The sequence below is a fragment of the Taudactylus pleione genome, unplaced genomic scaffold, assembly GCF_031769625.1.
Source record: "Taudactylus pleione unplaced genomic scaffold, aTauple2 ptg000268l, whole genome shotgun sequence".
Lineage (NCBI taxonomy): Eukaryota > Metazoa > Chordata > Amphibia > Anura > Myobatrachidae > Taudactylus > Taudactylus pleione.
In genome coordinates, this window is record NW_028284670.1 from 1,298,838 (window position 1) to 1,324,448 (window position 25,611).

The 25,611-nt window shown below is 45.5% G+C and overlaps 1 protein-coding gene across 1 annotated transcript; it reads left to right on the plus strand.

Moving 5' to 3' along the window:
* Positions 1 to 25,588, plus strand: LOC148513819 (rh5-interacting protein-like). Its single transcript, XM_088481254.1, has 6 exons — positions 1 to 13; positions 4,138 to 4,323; positions 4,943 to 5,128; positions 6,453 to 6,638; positions 18,695 to 18,895; positions 25,500 to 25,588. The coding sequence occupies exons 1-6, from the start codon at positions 1 to 3 to the stop codon at positions 25,586 to 25,588; spliced, it is 861 nt and encodes a 286-aa protein (XP_088337380.1).
* The last annotated feature ends 23 nt before the right edge of the window (positions 25,589 to 25,611 follow it).

Here is a 25,611-nt window from a genome sequence, read left to right on the forward strand (position 1 = left end):
ATGGGGCAGATGGGTGACCCTGCCTCAACAGGATGACCAGTCGATGGGTGTGCGCCCATCTGGCAGCCCACAATGGTTATTACATGCTGATCTTACTACTCTTGGCAAATTTCAGTTTGCTGCTGTTTTTAAATGGTGTTTGGTGAAATTAGGAATAGATGCTTCAGTTTATGGTACCCATTTGTTCCGAATCGAAGCAGATAGTTGCACAGATATTACAGGAGCTTTTCCATCTTCCATTCAGAGTATAGGGAGGTGGAATTTGGTGGCTTTACAAGACTTATGTGCGCTGTGACAAGTTGTAGTTGTGCCCCTTGTGCAACTCAAAAACTTTGTTTACCTGCCAATCGTTGAACAAGTCGTGTTCAACAAATGGGGGTGTGAAGGTGTTTTTTCATCCCCCCCAGGGTGTTGATTGAGGTGAGGTTGAGATGGCTGAATATGAAGATTGTTTGATCTGACATTGCTCCCCGTTTGACTTGGTGAGGAGCTCGTAAGCATTCTGCTTTGGACAGGGAGAGAAACAAGGTGAATGTGGCAGTGGCCAGGCATGTGGTGTCATTAGGTGGCTTGGTTGTTCATCATGGATTTTTAGTTGCGGGTCTATGTAGGTTTATTGTGGCCTGATGGGGTGCATCTTAATGCCCTTGGTCTCGGATTATTCATTAAGAACTAGCTAGCTGCCACATTTTGCTGCTCTTGGTCCACATTTAAAGAAGTTTTTAAACTTCCCCTGAGATACCGTGGGATTTGTAATGCCCACAGCCAATTCTGGTTGACTACACCATCTATTAGTGTTTCTTGGGTGTTCTAAATTGAATTTGGTATATGAAGGGTGAATGGACACCATTCTAAACACACCCCTCTGAGGAAATTCCGATGGGAAGAAACGCATCAGTTTTACTATCTGCCTATCCTAATTTGTCTGGATATCCAGCAACTATTTCCAGCCTTGAGACAGCGGTGAGGCTAAGTGACCATTGCCCCTCAAAGATTTCCCTCTCACCAGCACACCAGTGCCGGCTACATCGGCTCCCTCTAACACTGCATTAGATGGGCAGCGCATGCCGTGAAACAAAGACTGAGGCAGAGCATGGAGAGTGAATGCTGCCGTGCAAGAAACGGAGTCTGGAACCTGTTACCAAATGCTGCAGCTCACTTAAGGTACATTCCAGGCTGCTATTATTATCCCAGTCTCACAATACGGGGAGGTATGTACTGGGACTGATTACGAGTGAGAGGCTGCCGCCGACAAGGCTATTGGAATTTGGTATTTTAACATTATACGGGACATTTGATTCAGAAGGATTCTTTTGGTCTTTTATTTGCAGTAAGTCACTGCTATCTTATTGATCACTTACTATTGGAAACTAGTGGCGATTGCATAACAAGGATTAACAGGTGGAATATGATGGACTATTAAATCTACATGAAATGAGACATTACATTTGGCATCCTGTGCATGTGGACACGGTATATATCTCTCATACATAATGGGTGAACAATAAGTAACTTTGGGAAAATATTATTGCCCCAAAGAAACAGCAGATTGTTGCTAACTTATATAGGCTCTATTTACTACAGTCCGCATTTGTAATGCAGATTGTAGTGTGATATTACAGAGTGAATTTGCATTGCGAATTCAGGCAATATCACAGGGATTTACTACAAATCCCTTGCAGGGACAGAGCTTGCTAGAAAGCTTTGTCCCTGTGAATCCCCTCCGCATACTACTTATGATATTTTCGTGGGAGTGTCATGGGCATGTCGGTGAAAGTGGTTACATACACAGAGGCTTGACTGCTCGCATAGGAGGCCATGGTCGAACTAAACTGCTGGTGCACATTTCGATGGTGCACATTTGGATGCATAGCTGTACAGAAGAGCTTTGCAGTGGTATTTAGATAACATTGCAGATAGATGACACCCTATAGGCACTGCTGTGGGAGCTTTTGCTTCCACCTCTGAATAGTGTGCCTTGACTTATGCTTTTGTCACCATGGCTGCGATCGGATATTGTGCCCATTACTAACAAAATAGTTAGGGCTCCCCTGAGGTATGTGGCAGAAGTTATCTCTGGAATGATGTGGGTGGAGCTACCTCTGGGGTAAGGCTTAAACCAGTTTAAAAATTCTCAATGTTTGGGCTGTGGGGGCAGTTTGGGATGCAGGTTGGACTAAGGGCGTGGAAGGGTAGACAGGCTGGGGGGCTGGGGGGACAGTGCAGGGAGGGGAGGCTGGCTGAGCTAGAGTGGGCACGGGGCCAGCATACCTGTTTTCTTTATAAAACTACCACCGGCAGCATTTCCTGAAAGAGGACCTGTGTGGCAGGAGTGCAGAATGTACAGGCATTGAGAAAAAGCAGCGGCATTTGAAATATGGAGCCGACCCCAGCCCAGCAGCCAGCTCCATAATATTTAAATTACAGCCAGTACCTGTTGCCTGTGCATTCCTTGCCACTGACACTCAGGCCCTCTCTCTCTGGGCCTGGGACTGGAGTCCTGCCAGTTGACCCCCCCTTTATGGTGGCCCTGTTTGTCGCTACAAATATAGGATGAGACCAGGTTTTGGCTACTCGGAGCAGGAGCAAAAGGTGCTTTTCTGAAGTGATGACTGCTGTGAGCCAGGAGTGTAATAATCACCACTGTAGTTGTAGCTCATGCAGATGCTTTGGGGTCTGGTGGTAGGAGGGGGCCAACCAGGGTCATTACTGTTGGTGCACTCTCGGTAGCGCAGGGCTCCGTAAGTGGTACAAACCCTGCCCACGTAGTCCTTGTATCTGGTTAGCAGACTGTCAGGATGCTCCAGACATGCAGCCTGTACAGCCCCCCAGAGCATCCTGAGGATGCTCCGGCAGTGGTGCTGTCTGTCTTGGTGTTGCTGTTCCCGGCCCTTCGGCATGATGTGACATCAGGGGGGTGGCCAATACAGGGTACCTTGAAGCTCTGGGGCAAACAATATGGGGTAAATTTACTAAAGTGAGATTTTTAGAAGTGATTTTTAGAAGAGCAACCAATCAGATTCTAGCTTTTATCTTCTAGAAGGTGCTAGCTAAATGTTAAGTAGAATCTGAATGGTTGCTATGGGTAACTTCTCTTCTAAAAAATTCACTTCTAAAAACTCTCACTTTAGTAAATTTACCCCTTGGGCCTGTATTCAATTAGGCAGCAAAAAACCATTCTCAGCTAGACTTTTTCGCAGATGATGTCATTTTCGCTGATTCCACTTATCCCTTTATTCAATTTGTCCGACTTTTTGCCGGTGCAAAAAGTTTACACCTTGTAACCAGTGAAAAAGATGCACCATTGAATACCCGGTGGAAAAAGTGCAGAATTTGGGATTTGGGGTGCAAATTTGCGGTAACTATCCTAAACCCTTTGGACACCCCCCTTGATGCTAACTGCACCAAAAACTGCTAAAGAAAACACAAAGGACACCCCAAAAAAGCAATTTGAAAAAGTGGGTGAAAAAGTTTAAAGTGGGGGTACAAATTCAAAAACTAGCAAAATAGCCTTGGGTGGGGGGTCTGCAAGTATGGGGGAGAGTTTTTTTGGATTGCAAGTGTTTGCTGAAGGTGCATTTTTGATGCTTTCTAACGCAAGACTTTAGCAACTTTGAAATATGCTTGCACCCATTTTCATGTACCCCAAATGTGATGAGACTACTTATTTTCCAGAAAATAAAAAGGGTTTAAATACTATTCTTCACCACTGTCTCAAAGACGCCAAATAGCTTTTGAAGGGCTATTGGAGGTACCCATAGTGAACCTCCATGTCAGAGCATCTTATGGGGGGTGTCAGGCTCATTTAATTTTTGCTGGGTCCCGTTTTCGTCGCTTTGGAATTGAATACAGTTTTCGCCTACAAAACCTCAGATGACGGTGAGAAGTCCAGCCTCTGACTTTTCGCTCCTAATTGAATACGGGCCTAAGTGTTCATGTGCTTTGGGGGTCTCTGACCCTCTGAGCACACACAAGAGGGCCAGCACATGTGCAGGGAGGGCATATTTGACTTTCAGTTCCATGGTGCATGAGCCGGCTCCAATGTCTAATTACTTTGCAATCTGCCATTTTACAATTGTCATGATCTAAGTGGAACAGTCCATTGTGCAATTTGTGAGCTTCTCTTTTGTTTTTTAGGGCTTTGTCCATGGGGAAATGAGGAGTATAATATCTGCCCTTTCAATTGCACACGAACCTGTGAGACTTTGGGCAATCCCATGGATTGCACCATGGATTGCCTTCTCCCTGGAGAATGTCAATGCAAGAATGGATATGTCCGAAACAGCTTGATGGCCTGTGTACTTCCCATAGACTGTCCTATAAGTAAGTAAGACTGCTGTGAGCAAGGAGCAGGGGCTGCAGCTCCCCCCACCCCTCTCAAGTAAAATCCACCACCTCAATGAGCCAGTTGCGTTCCGTGACTACACTGTGACTGGCAGTGCTACCTGCCAGTCACACACAGGACAGTCAGCCCCAGGGTGAGGAGTCTTTTTAACCAGGGGCTGCCACTCCAGGTTGCGATTCGCAGAGTGATTCCAGTGGGAAGCCTGGCCAGGGTTATAGGTGTTGTAGCAGATGCCGTCCCTAGAAGCTGGTGTCTTGTGCAGTTCCATTTCTACTTATGTGTAGGCAGTAGCAGCCCCCTCATCCAAGAGGGTAGGCAGCACTGATGAGTCTGTGGTAGTCGATGCAGCGGCTGTGGGGTCTGACGGGAAGGTCCAGCCATGAGTGTTCATATGCTCAAAGGTCTCTACCTTTCTGATGGCACACATGGGGGCTGGCACATGTGTAGTTAGGTCATGTTTGGCCTTCAGTTCCATGACGCACGGCCCCAATTTTTTCCATTACTCAAATAATTAGTTTGTAAATTGATTTGTTCACAATAGTAACAGTTCATAGTCTGCTTGTGAGTTACACTTTTATTTTTTATCTTTTTTCTTAGGATCCTGTCCTGGTGCTAATGAGGAGTATAAAGAATGTCCATCCAAATGCCCACCTACCTGTGACAATTGGAACAAACCCATATCTTGCACTGATGAATATCATTTCCCCGGAAAATGTCAGTGCAAGAACGGATATGTCCGTAACAATGAAGGAGCCTGTGTACTTCCCAATGAATGTCCTAAAAGTAAGAAATATGGCAATGAGCGGGGGTGTAACCATTGCTGTGGCAGCTGTTGAGGGTTTGGAAGGAAATGTCCAGCCGTGAGTGTTCATCCACTCCGAAGGTCTCTGCAGTTCCGAGCGCACACGGGACTGGCATGGAAATGGATGAATTGCATTTGTGATCCAAGCACAGTGTCCGTCGATGCTGCCTTGGATCACTATCGCAACATCTGTTCCGATGGTCACTAATTTGGCAGCCGGCCAGGCTGCTGTGTATGCTGAGACCTGCTCAGCTAGTCCAATGGATATGGACAGATGGGTCTAGGAAGTTATTGTCTGCCAATGCTGACCCTGGGATCTGCACTCCTTCAAAACGAGGGTGACACACCACTGTGTTAAATGGTTCTGGCCAACCCCCCCCCCCCTGTTCTGCTATGGGGACTAATTCTGCAAGCTCGCAGGACCAATTCTGCACATGTGCAGACTCGCAAACATTGGAGATTTACGCTAACCATCGGTTCTACTATCTGCCCCCCCCCCCTTGCCAGGTAGCACTGACATGCCAGCCCCCATTATCTACAAACCTTCTATGCCCTGTCACCTCCAGTATCTGCTACCCTGTGTATACCCTTTCTGCCAGCCCCTCTGCCCACCAACAAGCCACAGAGCCGTACCTAGACTTTTTGGTGCCTTGTGGCAAAAAGAGCACTAGCACCGCCCCCCCCCATTATTTTTCTTATAGTGACATAACATATTGCACCCAAAAAAGGGCCATGGCCTCATGGGGAAGCTCCAAGGAAGAGATAGGGGAGGCCAGGAGATGCTGGGGAGAAAAAAAGAGGAGGCTACAAGTGAGAATGATAAACAGGAAAATTGACAGGCCCAAACAGCGCCCCCTGCCCTGCAGTGCCCTGTGCCATTGGACAGGTAACACAACCCTAGTCAAAGCCCACCAGCCAGGGCTCACCCCGCAGCACCCCAGAGTAAGCAGCTGTACAGTATATACCCAGGGTGTAAAACAACCTTATATGGGTAGCGGGAGAAGGTTACCCATGGTGATGGCGGATGCTGTGTGCCAACTGCTATCACCAGTGCCCACCTGCAGTTCCAGCATGCCCTGACTATTGTGGGTGGGCACCGATTCTCTTTATCACACAGGGCACCAAAATGTGTAGTTACGGCTCTGGTGATCACATCCCCTTTTATTGTACGCTCCAAAGGCTTGCGGACTAGTACATGATCCCCTTGTATCCCAAATTTTGCTCTTTAGTGCACTATCCCCCAAAGCCTTAATCTTGCTCTAGTCTATATGTAAGTAAAATATAATATATATATTTTTTTTCTAGAATCTTGTCCTGGTGATAATGAGGAATTTATGGAATGCCCTTCCAATTGCCCACCTACCTGTGACAATTGGAACAAACCCATATTTTGCACTGATGTATGTCGTCTCCCTGGAGAATGTCAGTGTAAGATTGGATATGTCCGTAACAATGAAGGAGACTGTGTACTTCCCAGTGATTGTCCTGAAAGTAAGAAATATGGTGGTGAGCGGGGGTGTAACCATTGGTGTGGCAGCTGTTGATAGGGGCCCCGAGAGGGGGGGAGTGGGTACTAATTAACCGAGCCTGGCCTTGCTGGTATGGCCCAGCTCGGGACCGGGTCTAGCACTGCTCCCCCCCTCTTACATCACAACAGCCCAGCACATGCTGCTGTGTGCTGGGCTGCACTGGAAGATTGCTCGTGCCTGGTAAGAAGCAGCCACAGCAGTCTCCTATACTTATGGGGGGAGCGATAAAGATTATCATGCCCCCCACTGGTTATGCGCCGAACTGAGGGGGCTAACTGCACCCCCCTCATCAGCGAATAAAACTTTTTTTTAAACCGAATGAGGCATGGCCATGCTCCTATGATTAAGCAACGCCCCCTTTTTTCCATTGCCTGGCACGGCTCTTGTAGGGCATGGCTGTTGAGGGTGCGAAAGGAAATGTCCAACCATGAGTGTTCATACACTCCGAAGGTCTCTGCCATCCTGAGAGCACATGGGGACTGTCATGGAAATGGATGAATTGCATTTGTGATCCAAGCGCAGTGTCCATCGATGCAGCCTTGGATCACCATCGCGACCATCTGTTCCGATGGTCGCTACTTTGGCAGCCGGCCAGGCTGCTGTGTATGCTAAGACCTGCTCAGCTTGTCTGATGGATATGGACAGATGGGTCTAGGAAGTTAGTGTCTGCCAACGCTGACCCTGGGCTCTGCACACCTTCAAAATGAAGGTGACACACCCTTGAGTTAAATGGTTCTGGTTAACACCCCCTGTTCTGCTAAGGGGATCTGTCTACGAGCTCGCAGGACCCATTCTGCACATGTGCAGTCTCGTAAACATTGGAGATTTACGCTAACCATCAGTTCTACTATCTGCCCCCCCCCCCCGCTAGATACCACTGACTTGCCAGCCATCATTATCTACAAACCGTCTATGCTCTGTCACCTCCACTATCTGCTACCCTGCATATACCCCATCTGCCAGCCCCCATGTTTTGGTTTTGGATCTGGATCTCACCTGGTTTTGGATCTGGATTGGTTTTGCCAAAACCTAACCTCCGTGTTTTGTTTTCGTGTTTTGGTTTTGGATCTGGATTTTTTCTTAAAAAATCATAAAAACAGCTAAACTCACATAAAATTGGCCTCATTTGTTCCTACAGTATTAATAACCTCAATAACATTTATTTCCACTCATTTCCAGTCAATTTTGACCACCTCACAGCTCACAATATTGATTTTTTTATCTAGTTTAAGGGCCAAAGATTGCATCCAATTTGCTGGCTCAAAGCTGATTGATATAATTATTACTAGAGTTGAGGACTGTGCAAAGATAATGGTTGGGATACCCTTGAGGATTGAAGAATTGATAGTTGATACTAGTTGGTGCAGCCCCTGGCTGTAAAATTGATCAAAAAATAAATAAAAAAACAATTCATTGGTGCAGCCCTGGGCTGAATAATTAATGATAAAAAGAAATTCATTGGTGCAGCCCCTTGCTGTAAAATTGATAATAAATTAATTTAAAAACAATTCATTGGTGCAGCCCCGGGCAGAATAATTAATAATAATTTAATTAAAATAGTAAAAAACAATTAATTTTGTGCAGCCCCTGACTGAGAAATTAATAAAAATAAATTAATTGGTGCAGCCCCTGTCTGTAAAATTAATAATAAATGCTTTACAATACAATTCATTGGTGCAGTCCCTGGCTGTAAAATTAATAATAAATTAATTTAAAAACAAAACATTGGTTCCTAAACCAACCATAACATTAATTTAAAATGTCAGGCAGCAATGCCCCAACCAGCACATAATGGAAAGGAAAAGGTGCAAGATGGAATACTTCTTGGGCCCTCCCACCCACCCTTATGTTGTACGAAACAGGACATTCACAGTTCAATAAACCAATCATTTCAGTGACAAGGGCTGCCAATTGTGGCTGAAATGATTGGTTTGTTTGCACCTCCATAAAACAAGCTGCCAATGTGCATTGGACATGGAAATTAAAATGATCCCATACACAAACTGGTTTACATTACAAGTTGTCTTCATCCTCTTCCTCGTCATCCAAATCAGTGTGTACATCCTCTTCTTCACACAATATTAATTCATCCCCGCTGTAATCCACCATAAGCGCCTATGTAATTTGTTGATGTAATTGTTGGTAGAGGTCTTCCTCGTGGAATTTGTCATTCATTTTAATGAACATCATCTTTTCTACATTTTGAGGAAGTAACCGCCTACCTCGGTCACTGACAAGGTTGTCAGCTGCACTGAAAACTCTTATGGAGTACACGCTGGAAGGTGGGCAGCTTAAGTAATGCAAAGCCAGTTTGTGTATGGGACTCCAAATTGCCTCTTTTTCCTGCCAGTACTGAAAGGGACTGTCTGACATGCCTATTAGGATGTTATCTCTGAAATAGTCCTCCACCATTCTGTGAATAAAGACCGTATCACACATAGTCACGGTAGAAGACATGTCACTAGTAGGCAGTTCTCTCAGGCCTGACCAAATGTCATTTTTTGGATAACAATCTGCATGACCAGCAGGCATTCTGTAAGAAAAATTGAGTATTTTCCTTGCAGCTGCAGAAATTGAAGGAGGGGATGATGGTGTTTCACGTGCAGCTGCAACTTACAATTTTTTTAACAACTCTTTGTGCATAGTTTTAGATTTTGGTCTGTTGGAACAAAACTCACAAAGTAGGACTTAAACCTAGGATCCAGAATGGTTGCCAAAATATATTTTTCAGATTTCAATAGATTGACGACTCTTGGATCCTGGTGAAGTGAATCAAGGACTTGATCCACTAGTCCGATATACATTTTGCAATCGCTCCATTTCAGTTCCTCCTTCAGTTTCTCCAGTTGTTTAACAAAAATCTGATGAGGGGAGTAACCTGACTCTGTCACGGCTGCCGACACTTGAGACTCCTGGGAGGAGGCAGGCCTACTAGGCACAATAAATTGGGGTGGCTTTAGGAATGACCTTTTCATGAAATCTTGGTAGCACGGAATAAAAGTAAATAGAATTTATTCACAGGATAAATATAATAGCAATGTCTCACATAAAGTCTCAACAACACAGAGGTTCACTTAAGCAATAACGAGTATTGGAGAAAACCCCCCATATATAGTCTTTAACACAGAAGAGCTAATATTGTAGGGAACCCCAAGTCCAGTATGATGCTAACACCTCAGGAAGGTATAGAGGAGCTTCACCAGGGTGGAACCCTGTAGTGATGGAAATCCAGAGCAGAGTGAGCCCTGTGATTCGGTGAAAGACAGAGCAGGGTTGAGCCCTGTGATGCTGTGAGGTTGAAGCAGGGTTGAGCCCTGTGATGCGGTGCGGTCGGAGCAGGGTTGAGCCCTGTGATGCGATGAGGCCGGAGCAGGGTTGAGCCCTGTGATGCGATGAGGTTGGAGCAGGGTTGAGACCTGTGATGAAGTGAGGTCGGAGCAGGGTTGATCCCTGTGATGTGGTGAGGTCAGAGCAGGGTTGAGCCCTGTGATGCAATGAGGTTGAAGCAGGATTGAGCCCTGTGATGCAGTGAGGTTCCGGAACAGGGTTGAGCCCTGCGGTGTAACTAGAATCCAGAGTGGGGTTGAGCTCCGCAATGCAATCAAGGTTGAAGCAGGGTTGAGCCCTGTGAAGCGGTGTGGTTCCAGAACAGGGTTGAGCCCTGCAGTGTGACTAGAATCTGGAACGGGGTTGAGCCCCACAATGCAGTGATGATAACTGTAATGGTGCAGTTGACAACTGTAATGAAGATGGGTTCAATGTCCACAGGAGTAAGAGACAACAGGCAAAGTAAATAGTGCAGCAAAAGGTGAAACCACAGCAGTGGAGCAGAAAGCAATACTTAGGCAATGGCTATGCTGAGCTCTGTAGTGCAGCTGGTAACTGGCATCAGAAGTTTAGCTGGAACATGAGCAGAGATATAGAAAAGTCCACAGAAACTAACAGGCACAGCAGGGATCTGGCAGGAGTCCAAGAAAGACCTGAAAGTAATGTTGCACAGACAGTGAGACACAGTTAGTAACAGGCTTTATACTAGAGGTCTGTGATCCATTGGAAGTTCAGAACATGTGACCCAAATGGAATCAGGTTTGAAATAATGAGCAATCTAGGAATCCCATAACCTGACAACACCTTGGAAACAGATGATCACTTTAACTCTCTATCCCCTGTATGTGAAGAACGACAGCAAGCAGGATAGCTCCTCCAATGACCACAAAGGAACTTTGGAAAAAGTAATCTATCTTTATGTACTGAAATAGTCACAGTCTTGACAGACTCAAGCTGGCAGTGTCTGAACTAAGGGGGTCATTCAGACCCACTCGCAAGCGGCAGTACGCTCGCAAGTGGGTCGATGTTCCCCACTGCGCATGCGCACGACGGAGGTTGCTCCGTCGTGCGCCGGCGTGAGACCCGGACTGCGACAGCCAAGCTGTTGCTCTGGGTCTTGCACCAAAGGGGGCGTGCTGTCGATGGTAACTGACAGCATGCCCCCTTTGGTGGGTGTGCTGGGGGCGTGCCTGGCAGACGGAGGCGTTCCCATGGGAACTCATACCATCTGAAGTAGGGATGTGCAGGCTCGGTTCTACTCGGTTCCGTTCAGTTTTTTTTACCGAATCTTATTGGGTTTCAGCTGTCACGAGTTTTGGATAGCCAATAAGATTCGGTAAAAAAAACCGAAAGGAACCGAGTAGAACCGAGCCTGCACATCCCTAGTCTGAAGCCAGTCCCACTGACATCACTAGTGATGTCAATGGGAGTGATTTTGGCTCTGATAGAGCCCAAATCACTCCAGGGCTTGTGGCTGGGAAACCCTACCGCAGGGTTTCCGTCGCAAGTCCGATGGTCGCGATGGTCAAGACCATCGCGACCATCTTTTTGGACGCTCGTATATGCTGTGGGTGGTGACCCACAGCTATACGAGCATCCAGGAGGACGCTCCATTTTAATGGAGGAGGGCCCTGATTCAGAGCGAGCGCTCTGGTCAGAGCGTCCGGCTCTGAATCAGGGCCTAATTTCACATGTGGCAAGTTCAAAGGGTTTGAGAACCTTGCACAACACGGAAATTATTCTCCACTGTGCTTGAGTAAGGTGCATTCCCCCTCCACGGCCATTGTATAGCCCTGTTCCTCCATCCGCTGAAGCATATAGAGGGTAGAATTCCACTGAGTTACTACCTCTTGCTTCAGGTGATGGCAGTTCAAATTTAACAGTACCTGCTGGTCATGCAAACTTTGATAAGCATTTGCCGAATGTCTAAAATGTCCGGATGTTTTGCGGGCCATGGAGAGCAACTCCTGCATGCCCCTGTCATTTTGAAAAAAAAATTTGCACCACCAAATTAATTGTGTGAGCAAAACGTGGGACGTGTTTGAATTTGACCACATGTAATGCTCTCACAATATTGGTGGCATTGTGCCAAATCACAAATCCTGAGGACAGTCCAAGTGGGGTAAGCCATTTAGCAATGATTTCCCTGAGTTTTTCTAAGAGGTTCTCAGCGGTATGCCTCTTAGTGAAACCAGTTATACAAAGAGTAGCCTGCCTCTGTATCAGCTGTCTTTTGGTAGATGTTGCTGCTGCTGTTGTAGGCAATACACATACCCAGTGGGCTGTCACAGTCATGTAATCCTTAGTTGCCCTGTTCCACTTGTCCACATATCAGTGGTCAAGTGGACAGTGGGTACAACGACATTTCTGAGGACATTAATAAGGTTTTTATTAATGTCCTTGTACAGACTTAGAATTGCTGTTCTAGCAAAGTGGAATCTAGAAGGGATCTGGTAGCGAGGACACAGGACCTCAATTAACTGTTGAAAACCCACTGCAGTAATGGCGGATAGTGGACGCACATGTAATACCAGCATAGCTGTTATGGCATCAGTAATCTGCTGTGCAAATGGGTGATTGCTGTCATACTTGTTTGCCCTTGCAAATGTTTGACAGTTAATTGTTTTTTGGAGGATACACTATGAGTAGTCTTCAACTTGGTCACCTTCTGGGATGAAGATCCACACACAGCAACAGCAGCAGCAACAGGCATAGTCATCAAGGATTCTTCTGAGGAATCATGGATAGGAGAGGAGTCAATCATGCTTTGAATAACAACATTGGATGCAGCAGGACTTCAGTACTCCCGATGAAGAATGAGAATGTTGATGATAAAGGTGTTGATGTTGTAGATCGAAGGTGCTTGGATCCCACAAAGAGGGATTAGGTACAGTAGGTGACACTAGACTTGTTAAGTTTTGAGTTTTGGAACTTGGCGACATACACTTTGATATTTGATGAATGTGCTCCAAGTGACATAATGAGGAGGAGGTTGCTAGGTGATTTAGGTTCCTCCCTCTACTCACTCTTGCTTTGGCAATGGTTACATATGGCTTGACAACTGTTGTACGGATTGGGACTGAAATAATTCCACATGTGAGAAGTGGATTTTTTTGTCTATTGCCCCTGCATGACAACAATGGGCTTTGGCTTTTTAAATCCATGGGCAACAGCTGTTGCCTTACTTACACAAAGGACATCCTCGGCATCAACATCCTCATCACCAACATCTTCATCATCAACATCCTCATCACCAACATCTTCATCATCAACATCCTCATCACCAACATCTTCATCATCAACATCCTCATCATCCTTAGTGCCTTTAACTACCAAAATATTCTCCTCCATGTGCAATTCCACAGAAGCATCCTTACTGACTACGTCTGCAAGATGTTGACTGCCCTTCCCCACATTTATAGAGAGCACACAAATGTTGGAACTTGGAGGATCCTCCTGTACTTTAGTATTTAGATATGGCTCACACATGGCAACCGCAGACACACTTGCACTCTTCTCAGGGATTTGTGATTTCGATTTCTCAGGGCACACAGTTGATTTTTCCGGAGCTGTCTTATTCATCTTTACATCTTTAAATTTTTAAATGGTACCACCACCACTACTACTACAAGCAGAAGGGCTATCAGAATGAGAACCAGCAGTCATCATAAATAAAGGCCAAGGCCTTATCCTGTCCTTGCCACTTTGTGTAGTGAATTGCATATTGCCATTTTTTTTATCTGAAGGCAACTTGGATGACGAAGTTGACGGCCTTGCACTTCTGGCGGCAGCTGCAACATGTGGTTCTTGGTCTTGCTCTCCTGTCAAGTGACAGCCCTCCATATTTTCTGTGGTCTTGAAGCAGTGTCACAAGCACCAAAAGTGTAGCCAAGGTGCGGTTACAAAATTCACACACGTAAATAAATAAATAATAAAATTAGTAAAATAAAATAAATTGACAATATATATATATATTTGATGGTTTTTGGGCCCAGAGTACTGATTGGAGTTGAGCAGCACTAGGTTGCATTGCTGTATCTTGTGCGGCTAAGAATAACATGAGCGCACACACAGAAAATAAATCGTCAATATATATATATATATATATATATATTTATTTTTTTTGATGGTCCAGAATTTGGGCCAACATTGACACAGCAGACAGCACAGCACCAGCCCAGATGGATCAGCACTAGCCCAGATGGACGCAGCAGACAGCACAGCACCAGCCCAGATTTATCAGCGACACCCCAGATGGACGCAGCAGACAGCACAGCACCAGCGCAGATGGATCAGCAACAGCCCAGATGGACACAGCAGTGACAGCATCAGATGGATCAGAGCCCAGGACACAGCAGACAGCACCAGCATCTCTCCCAGCCCTACACTACCCACCTTCCCTGTTCAGTCTCCACAGCTGGAGTGAAATGGCGTCTGCCGCGTGGTCCCTTATATACAACATAGATCATAGAGATGAAAGCTCGTAAGCCGTGAGATTTTCAACTCTAAGGTTTTGTCTCGGTTTAAGATCTGGGGCCGGCGGGGGAACTAAACGCATTTTCAGTTCTCGCCCCAGATTTCAAAATTGGGTGGGTTCAGATCTCAGAGATCCGAACCCGCTCATCTCTAATATATACATATACACATAGGGCAGGCTGCACTAACCTCAGGAGTGCAGTTAAACCACTGTAAATGCTGGTTTTGGGAGTCTGACCTTATTTCTCATATGCCTCAAGCCCGGGGCATTGAATTGGTGGGCAATGCCGTCTTCACATGGCGTTGTCCATTAGAAGCCTATGTTTCTATTTGCAAAGCCCCACTGGGAGGAATCCAATCTGATCCCTTTCAGTATCCACCACGGCACATGCTTCCTGCTCAGAAGGATGCCAGAGGGGCTTCTGGGCCATAGAGCCAGAAGTCCCACATTCACAAAGGACAGCTCTTGCTGAGAGAGCTGTCCTTTGTGATTTTCTACATGCATACCAGGGCAATTAACAATGGCCTGCATGCGAAGGGTGGCAGGATGCATCGTATTCTGAATGCGATAAGTATTGCATTTCACCCATAGGGCTCTATTTATTAACATTATTTTGACTAAATCATTATTTTAGTATCACCTATAGTTATTACAGGGCATTTGGAGTAGAATTCGTACAATTCTACTCCAACCCCTAGGTATCACTTATTTTTAGTAAAACAGTTCGCATTTCCCATAACTGTAATGGGAAATGTGATCTGACCAGAGTTACTAAAAATAAAATGTGAAAAAATACCGGGGAAAGCCCTGTGATAATTACGCCACCTAGAGGTGGCGTTATCCTGGGTCTCCCCCAGTTACAGACCGCAAGCTGATTACTGTAAAAAAAAGAAAAAAATATATATAGAAAGAAAAAAATGTACTTACCATACTCCAGGGACTGGTGATCGGGCCTCCGGAGATGACTCCCCTCCAGTCAGCTGGTCTCCCATAGTGCTATGCTGCCCGGGCATCAGGTGATCGGGTCCCAGTGCAGTATGGGAGATCACCTGACTGGAGGCATGGAGAACATCACCGGAGGCCCAGATCATGCAGGTAAGTGTAATTAAGGGAGAGGGGCGTCACGGGAGTCCACGTTCATGGGGGGTGGGGCTTAGCACCGGGGGTGGGGGGCGAAAATACAGTGATAAGGCTCCGAAGGGGATTCACATGGACAGAGCTTTATCGCAAGCTCTGTCCCTGCAAGGGATTTGAAGTAAATCCCTGTGATATTTCCTGAATTTGCAATGTGAATTCAGTCATTAATATCACACTACAATCTGCATTCGGATTGTAGTAATTAGAGCCCATAGAGAGAGATGTATCAAGCCTTGGAGAATGATAAAGTGGAGAAGTTACTTCACATTAATTCTCTCCAGGGCTTCATGCATCTCCCCCATAGTCATACATATAAAGTCACACACCTATAGACATGCGTGTATATATATATATATATATATATTAATATCCATAGACAAAAACTTTATGGTTTCACATGTCCCATTAAGGCTACTAAGATATGATATTTACTCACTTGCATAGACTGCATGTGTGTATTCCAGTGAGCACACAACTTGGTGAATTAGTAGCTCCACCATTTTGTGAGTATCAGCAATCTCACTCTGTGAGAGTGCTGAATCTGCAGTTAACCACAGGGTTGGATTGCATACCATATCTGTATTGCGCAAGGAACATGTCCATTAAGGCATCAGCCTTAATTATCAGAATTTCATTACTTTTTTAAGTTTGAATGGCAGAAATTCAGTAGTATTTGTGAAACTCCAAGGTTTTTTTGTCTATGGAATTTCAATGCTTTTTAAAAATGTATTAACTATTAGGCTTTGGAGGAGCAAACCGGGCAACCTGCAGAGGAGAAGAGCAACAAAATGGAACGTAAGTGCAGGTGGAGGAAGACCAGCACACAGGAGGTGGTTTGGGGGTGCACAGGGAGAGACAGCTGCAGGGGTGGGCTGCAGGAGTGTGGGGCAGCAGCAGGCATGTGGGGTAGTGCACATGGGCATCAGTGGGTGACAAAGGGGCTCACTGTTGCTGGGCATGCATCTAAGAAAATAAAATCAATAAAACACAGATGCATGGATGTATCAGTGACATCTATCTTTGCATCTATGTTAAAAATTTATATTTGTAAAATTAAAAAAGGACATGGCCCCGCCACCCAAAGCACAACCAGCCCTGGGCTTTTCACTGCCAGTCTTGGTTGTAAAAATACAGGGGACAATATGCGTAGGTGTCCCCTGCATTTAGCGTAGCCAGCACTGGTCTCGGCAGAGCCAGTCCTAGTGTTGGAAATACAGGGGAGAAAAAGCATAGGGGTCCCCTGCATTATCCATAACCAGCACTAAGCTCTTTCTAGTGGGGGGATAATGACACAGTATCAACCCTGACCACTAGTCAGCACAGGCTGGGGATCCCTGGGGAGCTGGGGACCCCGACAATAAAGGGGTCCCCCCTAACCAGGGCACCTTAGTCCTGGGATGATAGCATGGGGCTATCTGCTGCACCCATGGGGGGTGCCAAGTTGATTGTGTAAAGTGGCCCCCGTCACCTAAAGCACAAACAGCCCTGGGCACTGCCGGTCCAGGTTGTGAAAATACATGGGAAAAATAACATAGGTGTCCTCTATATTTAACAGAACCAGCCGTGGGGTAATCAGAACCAGTCCTAGTTGCCAAAATACAGGGGACAAATGATGTAGGGGTCCCCCATATTATGTACAACCAGCACTGGGCTCTGAGCTGGTCCTGGTTCTTGAAATACAGGGGAAAATGCATAGGGTCCCCCTGTATTGTCCAGAACCAGCACAAGACCTTCTCAAGTGGTGGCCTAGTGGGGGAGCCCTTTCAAAGCCAGGGGAGCCCTTTCACCTGGCCCCCCAGCCGAAGCATAAACCCTGGCTGCTAGTTAGCCCCGGATGTGGATAAATAGGGAGTTAGGGAGACCCCAATTAAGGGTACACCCTCTGCAGAGCACCACAGGCCTGGGCTAATAGCCCAGGACTGTCCCTGGCACACCTGGGCAGTGTGTGCCGGGTTGATTGTGTAATGTGGTGCATTTTAAAGAATATTGCCTTTTGAGGGTAAACTAAAGGTACCAGCAAGCGGGGCATTTAGGGTCACTGGTGCCTATAGTACACCTGTAAAATAAATATTACACTGAACAAACTACAACAATTTTTTAAAAATAATATATTTTGTCTGCACCTTTACCTGTGGGGCGGTGGCCTTTAAACTCTTTTTCCGCCACTCCAGGACTTTGTTGTCTTTGCCCGGTGGGCCCCAACCCACCAGGCTTCGGCATCTTCACCTAGTTGTGTCAGGTTATTTGCATGGCAGCTGTGCACTGGGATTTCCAGCGTCTTCACCTGGTGGGACCCAACCCGCAAGGGCTACAAACCTACTATGCCATGTCACCTCCACTATCTGCTACCCAGTGTATACCCCATCTGCCAGCTCCTCTGCCCACCAGCCAGGCAGAGCCGTAATTAGACTTTTTGGTGTCCTGTGCCAAAAAGAGCATTGGTGTCCCCCTTCCTTCATTTTTCAAATAGGGACTTAAGACAGTGCATCCAAAAATGGGCCATGGCCTCATGGAGAAGGGCCAGGGAAGAAATAGGGGATGCCAGGAGATGATGGGGATAAAAAAAGAGGAAGCTTCAAGTGAGAATGATAAACAGGAAAATTGACAGGACCAAACAGCGCCCCTTGCCCTACGGTGCCCTATGCCATGGCAGAGGTTGCACTACCCTTTTTATGGCCCACCAGCCAGGGCACACCCCGCAGCACCCCTAAGTAAGCAAATGTACAGTATGTAGCCCTGGGTGTAATACAGCTTATATGGGCAGAGGGAGCAGGTTACCCAGGGTGATTGCGGATGCTTTGTGCCAACTGCTATCACCAGTGCCCATCTGCAGTTCCAGCATACCCTGACTATTGGGGGTGGGCACAGATTCTCTTTCTTGCATAGGGCACCAAAATGTGTAGTTATAGCTCTGGTGATCACACCCTCTTTTAATGCACGCTCCAAAGGTTTGCAGATTAGTACATGATCTACCTGTATCCCAAATGTTGCTCTATAGTGCATTAGCCCCCAAAGCCTTAACCTTGCTCTGGTCTATTTGTATGTAAATATATAATATATATTTTTTATATTTCAAGAATCTTGTCCTGGTGCTAATGAGGAGTATAAGGAATGCCCTTCCAATTGCCCACCTACCTGTGACAACTGGAACAAACCCATATCCTGCACTGAGGAATGTCATCTCCCTGGAAAATGTCAGTGTAAGGATGGATATGTCCGTAACAGCAAAGGAGACTGTGTTCGTCCCAAAGAATGTCCCATAATTTTGGTAGATAAAGGTGAGCCAGCAGTGTGACCATTGCTGTAGGGGTTATATGGAAATGAAAGAGCCGGTCATGTTCTATAAGGCAGAGGAGGATTAAGACTTTGGTGGGACCAGGGCACATAAGACTGGGGGCCTATAAACTGCAATATTTGGGATGTGGGGGCTGGGTTCTTGCACTCAAGCCTTTGGCACCTACAGTACATGAAAAGGGTGTGCAGTCACATCGCCCCTTGATTTATTGTTACACAGGGTGCATGTACACTGCTGACCCTGCCTTTAATGCACAGGAGGTGAGATTGTTCACTCCTTGTCCCATGGGACACTTCAGCTCACAGGTGGAACATTCCCTGAAAAGCAGGACTGTCCCACTAAAATTGGGATGGCTGAGGGTGTATGCATACATAGTCAGACACATACATGCATATATAGTCACACACAGGGCAGGATGCACTAAACTCAGAAATGCAGTTAAACCCCTGAATATGCTGGTTTTGGGAGTCTGACTGTATTTTCTCATATGCATCAAGCCCGGGGCTTTGATATGGGGGCAACGCCGTCTTCACATGGCACTTTCTATTACTGTATACAGGGCTCGGCTTCTCACTACTCACCAAGACCCCTGTGTGTATGTGAGTGGCAGCAGCACAGGCTCTGATTTTATACTACCTTTTTTCTTATATTTGTATCCTCCAGTTAATTGTTTGTATGGGCACTTTAATTACAGTTCAGTCAAAATAGGATCCTGCACTATCATTACCAGGTCCCTTTCTTGAACCGGATCTAACAGTAGACACTCAATATACTTAATCTCACCCCTGGGTGAGCGGATAGTACGCTCACATATCATTCACTACTGGTTAAATTGATATGCAGCAGCTGCTACCCTGACAGTGTGATAAGGGAGTAATCTATTATCTGATCTTATTTTACTTTCGTCTTTATTCTTCTTTGGGTACCTGTAGTAAGTGATACAGGTGGCTATTTGATGTCCCATTCTGAACGGACATACACATGTATATACATTATTATTCTTAGGGTGATATCACTATTTATGTGTTGACTCACTAAAATTGGCTATATACTATATTGACACAATATCCGTCAGAACCTACAGAGTTTTCTATTTCTGTGTTTATCCCTATGACCACCGTGTTTGCTGATGTACCGATTGGTCACTGTTCATGGAGTGTTGCATATTGTATTGGGTATAATCATGCCCGTTAAGAGCCACGCCGGACCCCAGTAAAAAAGGTAGTGTGGCCTAATTTTGGGAGGCATGGCCATGCCCCCTTAAGTAAAAAAAAGTTTTGCAGCTTGATCCCTCCCCCCACAGGCATAGGAGACTGCTTTGGCTGATCTTAGCAGTCTCCAGGGAAGCCCAGCCAACAGCAGCGTGTGCTGGGCTACTGTGTGATGTAAGGGGGGGAGCAGTGCCGGACCCGGGCCCACGCTGGGCCGCTACAGGAAGCCCGGGCCCAGGTAATTTCTACCCTCCCCCCCTCTAGGCACCCCTGGGTATAATACTGAGATGAGGGTATATACAGAAAATTAATTGGAGACTATGGGCCAAATGTAATAGGTAGTCTGTTTTGGTAAATTACGAGTTTGGTGCTAAACTCGCAATTTTTCACAACTCTCCAATGTAATAGGCGTCTGTTCACTAAAACTCGCATTTTTCAGAGTTACTAAAACTCTCCATTCTCAAACTCGCATCCAGATGTTTTCACATTGAAAACAATCAACTCGCCCAATGTAATAGAGTCTGTTTCAGACTCGCAAAAAAAAGATTACCAAAAGTCCCCAAATAATAGACCTGCTTCAGGCTAGCGAGTACATCCTGAGCAGGTCAAATTAACACAGAAACATGCACATATCCATGAGATATGTACATGTTTCTGTGTGTACTTATGTAAAATGTTTTTAAATAAAAAAAAATGACGTGCACCCCCTCTCCAAAAGCATAACCAGCCCCAGGCTTTATAAAGCCTGTTCTGGTTCTAAAAATACAGGGGCCAAAATGCATAGTAGGCCCCTGTATATTAAGAACCAGCACAGGGCTTTGTTGAGCTGGTCCTGGTTCTGGAAAATAAGGGGACAAAATGAGTTGGGGTCCCCTGAAAATTCCAGAACCAGCACCGAACTCTGTCTAGCGGGGGGATAATGCCACAGCCAGGGAAAACCTTTCACCGGTTTCCCTGGCCAAAGCATTATCCCTGACCGCTAGTCAGTCCAGGCCGGGGATCCCTGGGGAGTTGAGGACCCACCAATAAAGGGGTCCCCCTCTCCAGGGCACCCCAGGCCTAGACTGATAGCCCGGGGCTATCCCCGGTACCCTAGGGTGGTGGGTGCCGGGTTGATAGTGTAAAGTGTAAAATTAAATTTTCCATATTATCTTTATTTGTAGAACCACAAGTACCAGCAAGCCTCCCCTGCATGCTGGTATTTGGAGAACCACAAATACCAGCATGCGGGGCATTATGGGCCCGCTGGCACTTGTAGTTCCACAACTAAAGAAATACGTAAATAAAAAAACATACACCGTGAAAATATAATTTTAATAAAACATACATGCATAGCTGCTGCCTACTGGGACTTCAGGCATCTTAGCCTGGTGGGCGCCAACCTGCCAGGGCTTCAATGTATTCATCTGTTGGGCACCAACCCTCCAAGGCTTTGGCAACTTTGCACCTGCCAGGGCTTCTGATTCTTCACCTAGTGGTTAGCAGCCTGTGTCAGCTCTTTTGCATGGCCGTTGCCCACTGGGACTTCTGTCATTTTCTCCTGGCAGGGCTTCAGCATCTTCGCCGTTCGGATGGCAACTTGCCAGGGCTTCGACATCTTCAACTACTGGGCAGCATCCTGTGTGAGCTCTTTTGCATGGCCACTGCCCACTAGGACTTCTGGCATCTTTGCCTGGTGGGCGCCAACCTGCCAGGGATTCATTGTCTTCGCCTGGAGGGCGCCAACCCGCCAGGGCTTTGGCATCTTTGCCTGGTGGGTGCCAACCTGCCAGGCCTTCTGCGTCTTCACCTAGTGGTTGGCAGCCTGTGTCAGCTCTTTTGTATGGCCGCTGCTCACTGGGACTTCCATCGTCTTCTCCTGGCAGGGCTTCGGAGTCTATGCCATTCGGGCAGCAACCTGCCAGGGCTTCGGCATCTACACCTAGTGGGTGGCAGCCTTTGTCAGCTCTTTTGCATGGCCACCACCCACTAGGACTTCTGGCGTCTTCAAAAGTTTAAAATCTATAACTTTCTTAATTACCTAATAAAACCAACCCTAAGTCTAAATTTGCCCCCTCTCTGAGTTATGCCTTCGCAAAAATCCCCCATAGAGAACAGCAGAAATTGATCCTAGAAAAAGTGTCAGAAAAAACTGACAGTTGGAAATTTAGATTGCCCACAAATCCTAATTTTTATTTTTTTTGCTTGAAATTTGGCATGTTGCACCGAGCAACAGTTTTACCCGTCCTTGCTAAATTTTAGCTGGGTACTTCCTATAGCTTTTGAGGTGTAGCCCCTTAGACACCATGCCCCCCTCCAGAAATCGCTATTGAGATTTCTGTTTTTTTATTCAGCCTTAATATAAGGGCACAACCTTATAATATATAGAGGAGAATCCAGCAGCACTCAAGTGACTTTGAACAAGAAAGAATGGGCTTCACACCAGTGTGTAGTACAACGTTTCAGTCAGCAAACACTTTAATGAAGCCAATTCTTTCTTGTTCTAAGGGCCCAATTCAGACCTGTTCGCTAGGCTGCGTTTTCATGCTGCTGGCCTATTTTCGCCATCTGCGCATGTGTAAACAACACAGTGCAAATTTGTGAACCAGTCATTGTGATCGGGAAGAGATCGCACAGAATACAAAGACGGCCTGCTAGTTTGAGTGACAGAATGTTCCGTTTGTGGGTGGTGACAGGGGAAGTTCAATGGTAATGGGGTTGTGTTGGTGCAATCGCAGGCGTGCCTGAGTGTCAAAATGCCATTCCTAGGGCATGCATATTTAAAAAGCAGTGTCTTTGTACATGTCACCTGGCTATTTAAATCACTTCTGCACTTGCAGTGCTTGCAGTAGAGTAGGGTCAACCACAAGCGCTGCGTATGCCTCTGTTGGTTCTCGATGTTACCGACTGTCTTATACACTTCCTGGAGATGGTGTATGTTGCGAAGGGAAAGGGGGCGTCTTATGACTATCTGGTGGGCGTCTTTAATACAGCCAGCGAACGCACACTAAGACATAGTGGGCATGCTTGCAATTGCGGGATTTGCATACTTGGAACTGTGTGGCTGCGGGCGAACGCAGCTTAGTGAGTGGGTCTTAATTGGGGCCTAAGTCCCGTAAGTACCGCTGTTTTCACCTCCATAATTAAGGTACAGTATTTCTCTACCTTGGAAAGGCACCTGAACAAGTGACTGTCTCAAACTGTGGAGTGCCGGCAAAGTTCTTTAGTTTATATATATATATATATATATATATATATATATACACACACACACTTCAGATTACAACTGAAAAGATATACAAACCTATGTAACACGCACATATACATTAAATAAATATATATATATATATATATATATATATATATATATACAGTCAGGTCCATAAATATTGACAGAATTTTCATATTGTGTCCTCTATTCACCACCACAATGGATTTGAAATGAAACAAACAAGATGTGATTTAACTGCAGACTTTTAGATTTAATTTGAGGGTAATTACATCCAAATCAGGTGAACGGTGTAGGAATTACAACGGTTTCTATATGTGCCTCCCACTTTTTAAGGGGCCAAAAGTAATGGGAAAAACTAAACAATCCTAAATCTAACTTTCACTTTTTAATACTTTGTTGCAAATCTTTTGCAGGCAATTACAGCCTGAAGTCTGAACGCATAGACATCACCAGACGCTGGGTTTCATCCCTGGTGATGCTCTGCCAGGCCTCTACTGCAAATGTCTTCAGTTCCTGCTTGTTCTTGGGACATTTTCCCTTCAGTTTTGTCTTCGTCAAGTGAAATGCATGCTCAATCGGATTCAGGTCAGGGGATTGACTTGGCCATTGTATAACATTCCACTTTTTAGCCTTAAAAAAAACTTTGGTTGATTTTGCAGTATGCTTCGGGTCATTGTCCATCTGCACTGTGAAGCGCCGTCCAATGAGTTCTGAAGCATTTGACTGAATATGAGCATATAATATTGCCCGAAACACTTCAGAATTCATTCTGCTGCTTTTGTCAGCAGTCACATCATCAATAAATACAAGGGAACCAGTTCCATTCGCAGCCATAGATGCCCACGCCATGACACTACCACCACCATGCTTCACTGATGAGGTGGTATGTTTTGGATCATGAGCAATTCCTTTCCTTCTTTTCTCTTCCTATCACTCTGGTACAAGTTGATCTTTGTCTCATCTGTCCATAGGATGTTGGTCCAGAACTGTAATGGCTTTTTTAGATGTTGTTTGGCAAACTCTAATCTGGTCTTCCTGTTTTTGTGGCTCACCAATGGTTTGAATCTTGTGGTGAACCCTAGTGAAGTCTTCTCTTGATTGTTGACTTTGATACATATACACCTACCTCCTGGAGAGTGTTCTTGATTTGGCCAACTGTTGTGAAGGGGTTTTTCTTCACCATGGAAATAATTATTCTGTCATCCACCACAGTTGTTTTCCGTGGTCTTCCGGGTCTTTTGGTGTTGCTGAGCTCTCCGGTGCGTTCTTTCTTTTTAAGAATTTTCCAAACAGTTGATTTGGCCACACCTAATGTTTTTGCTATCTCTCTGATGGGTTTGTTTTGTTTTTTCAGCCTAATGATGGCTTGCTTCACTGATAGTGACAGCTCTTTGGATCTCATATTGAGAGTTGACAACAACTGATTCCAAATGCAAATGTCACACCTAGAATCAACTCCAGACCCTTTACCTGCTTAATTGATAATTAATTAATGAGGGAATAGCCCACACCTGTCCATGAAATAGCTTTTGAGTTGATAGTCCCATTATTTTTGGCCCCTTAAAAAGTGGGAGGCACATATTGAAAGTGTTGTAATTCCTACACCGTTCACCTGATTTGGATGTAATTAACCTTAAATTAAATCTGAAAGTCTGCAGTTAAAGCACATCTTGTTTGTCTCATTTCAAAACCATTGTGGTGGTGACTAGAGCCAAAATCTGAAAATTCTGTTAATGTCTCAATATTTATGGACCTTACTGTATATTCCATATACAAAAAACCTTACTTTTTCACATGTCCCATTTTGGCTTCTTACACATGATCTAAAATTTCACAAAACCAAGTGAATTTCTGCCAGTAAAACTTCTAAAAGCAATGAAGTTATTATCATTAAGGCTGAAGCCTTGATGGACGTGATTCTTGCATATGTCACCATGTGGTTAACAGCAGATTCAGAACTCACACAGAGTGAGATTGCTGTCACTCACAAAATGGTGGAGCTTCTAATTCTCAGAATTGTGTGCTCATTGGAATACACACATGCGGTCTATGCAACTGAGGTTATGTGGACAAACATCTCATTCAGTGCCCACAATCTTCCTATTCAGCCACCCCAATAATCCCATTGGGATTATTCGAAATCTGACATCACCCCCTCCTTTTAGGGTGGACTCTGGACACCCATGAGGCTTCTCAGGAAATCTTCTGTGAAATGCTCGAATCAATAGATGAGCATGAACATCAGATGCTTTGACCCAAGTCTGTACTTCAGGTCCA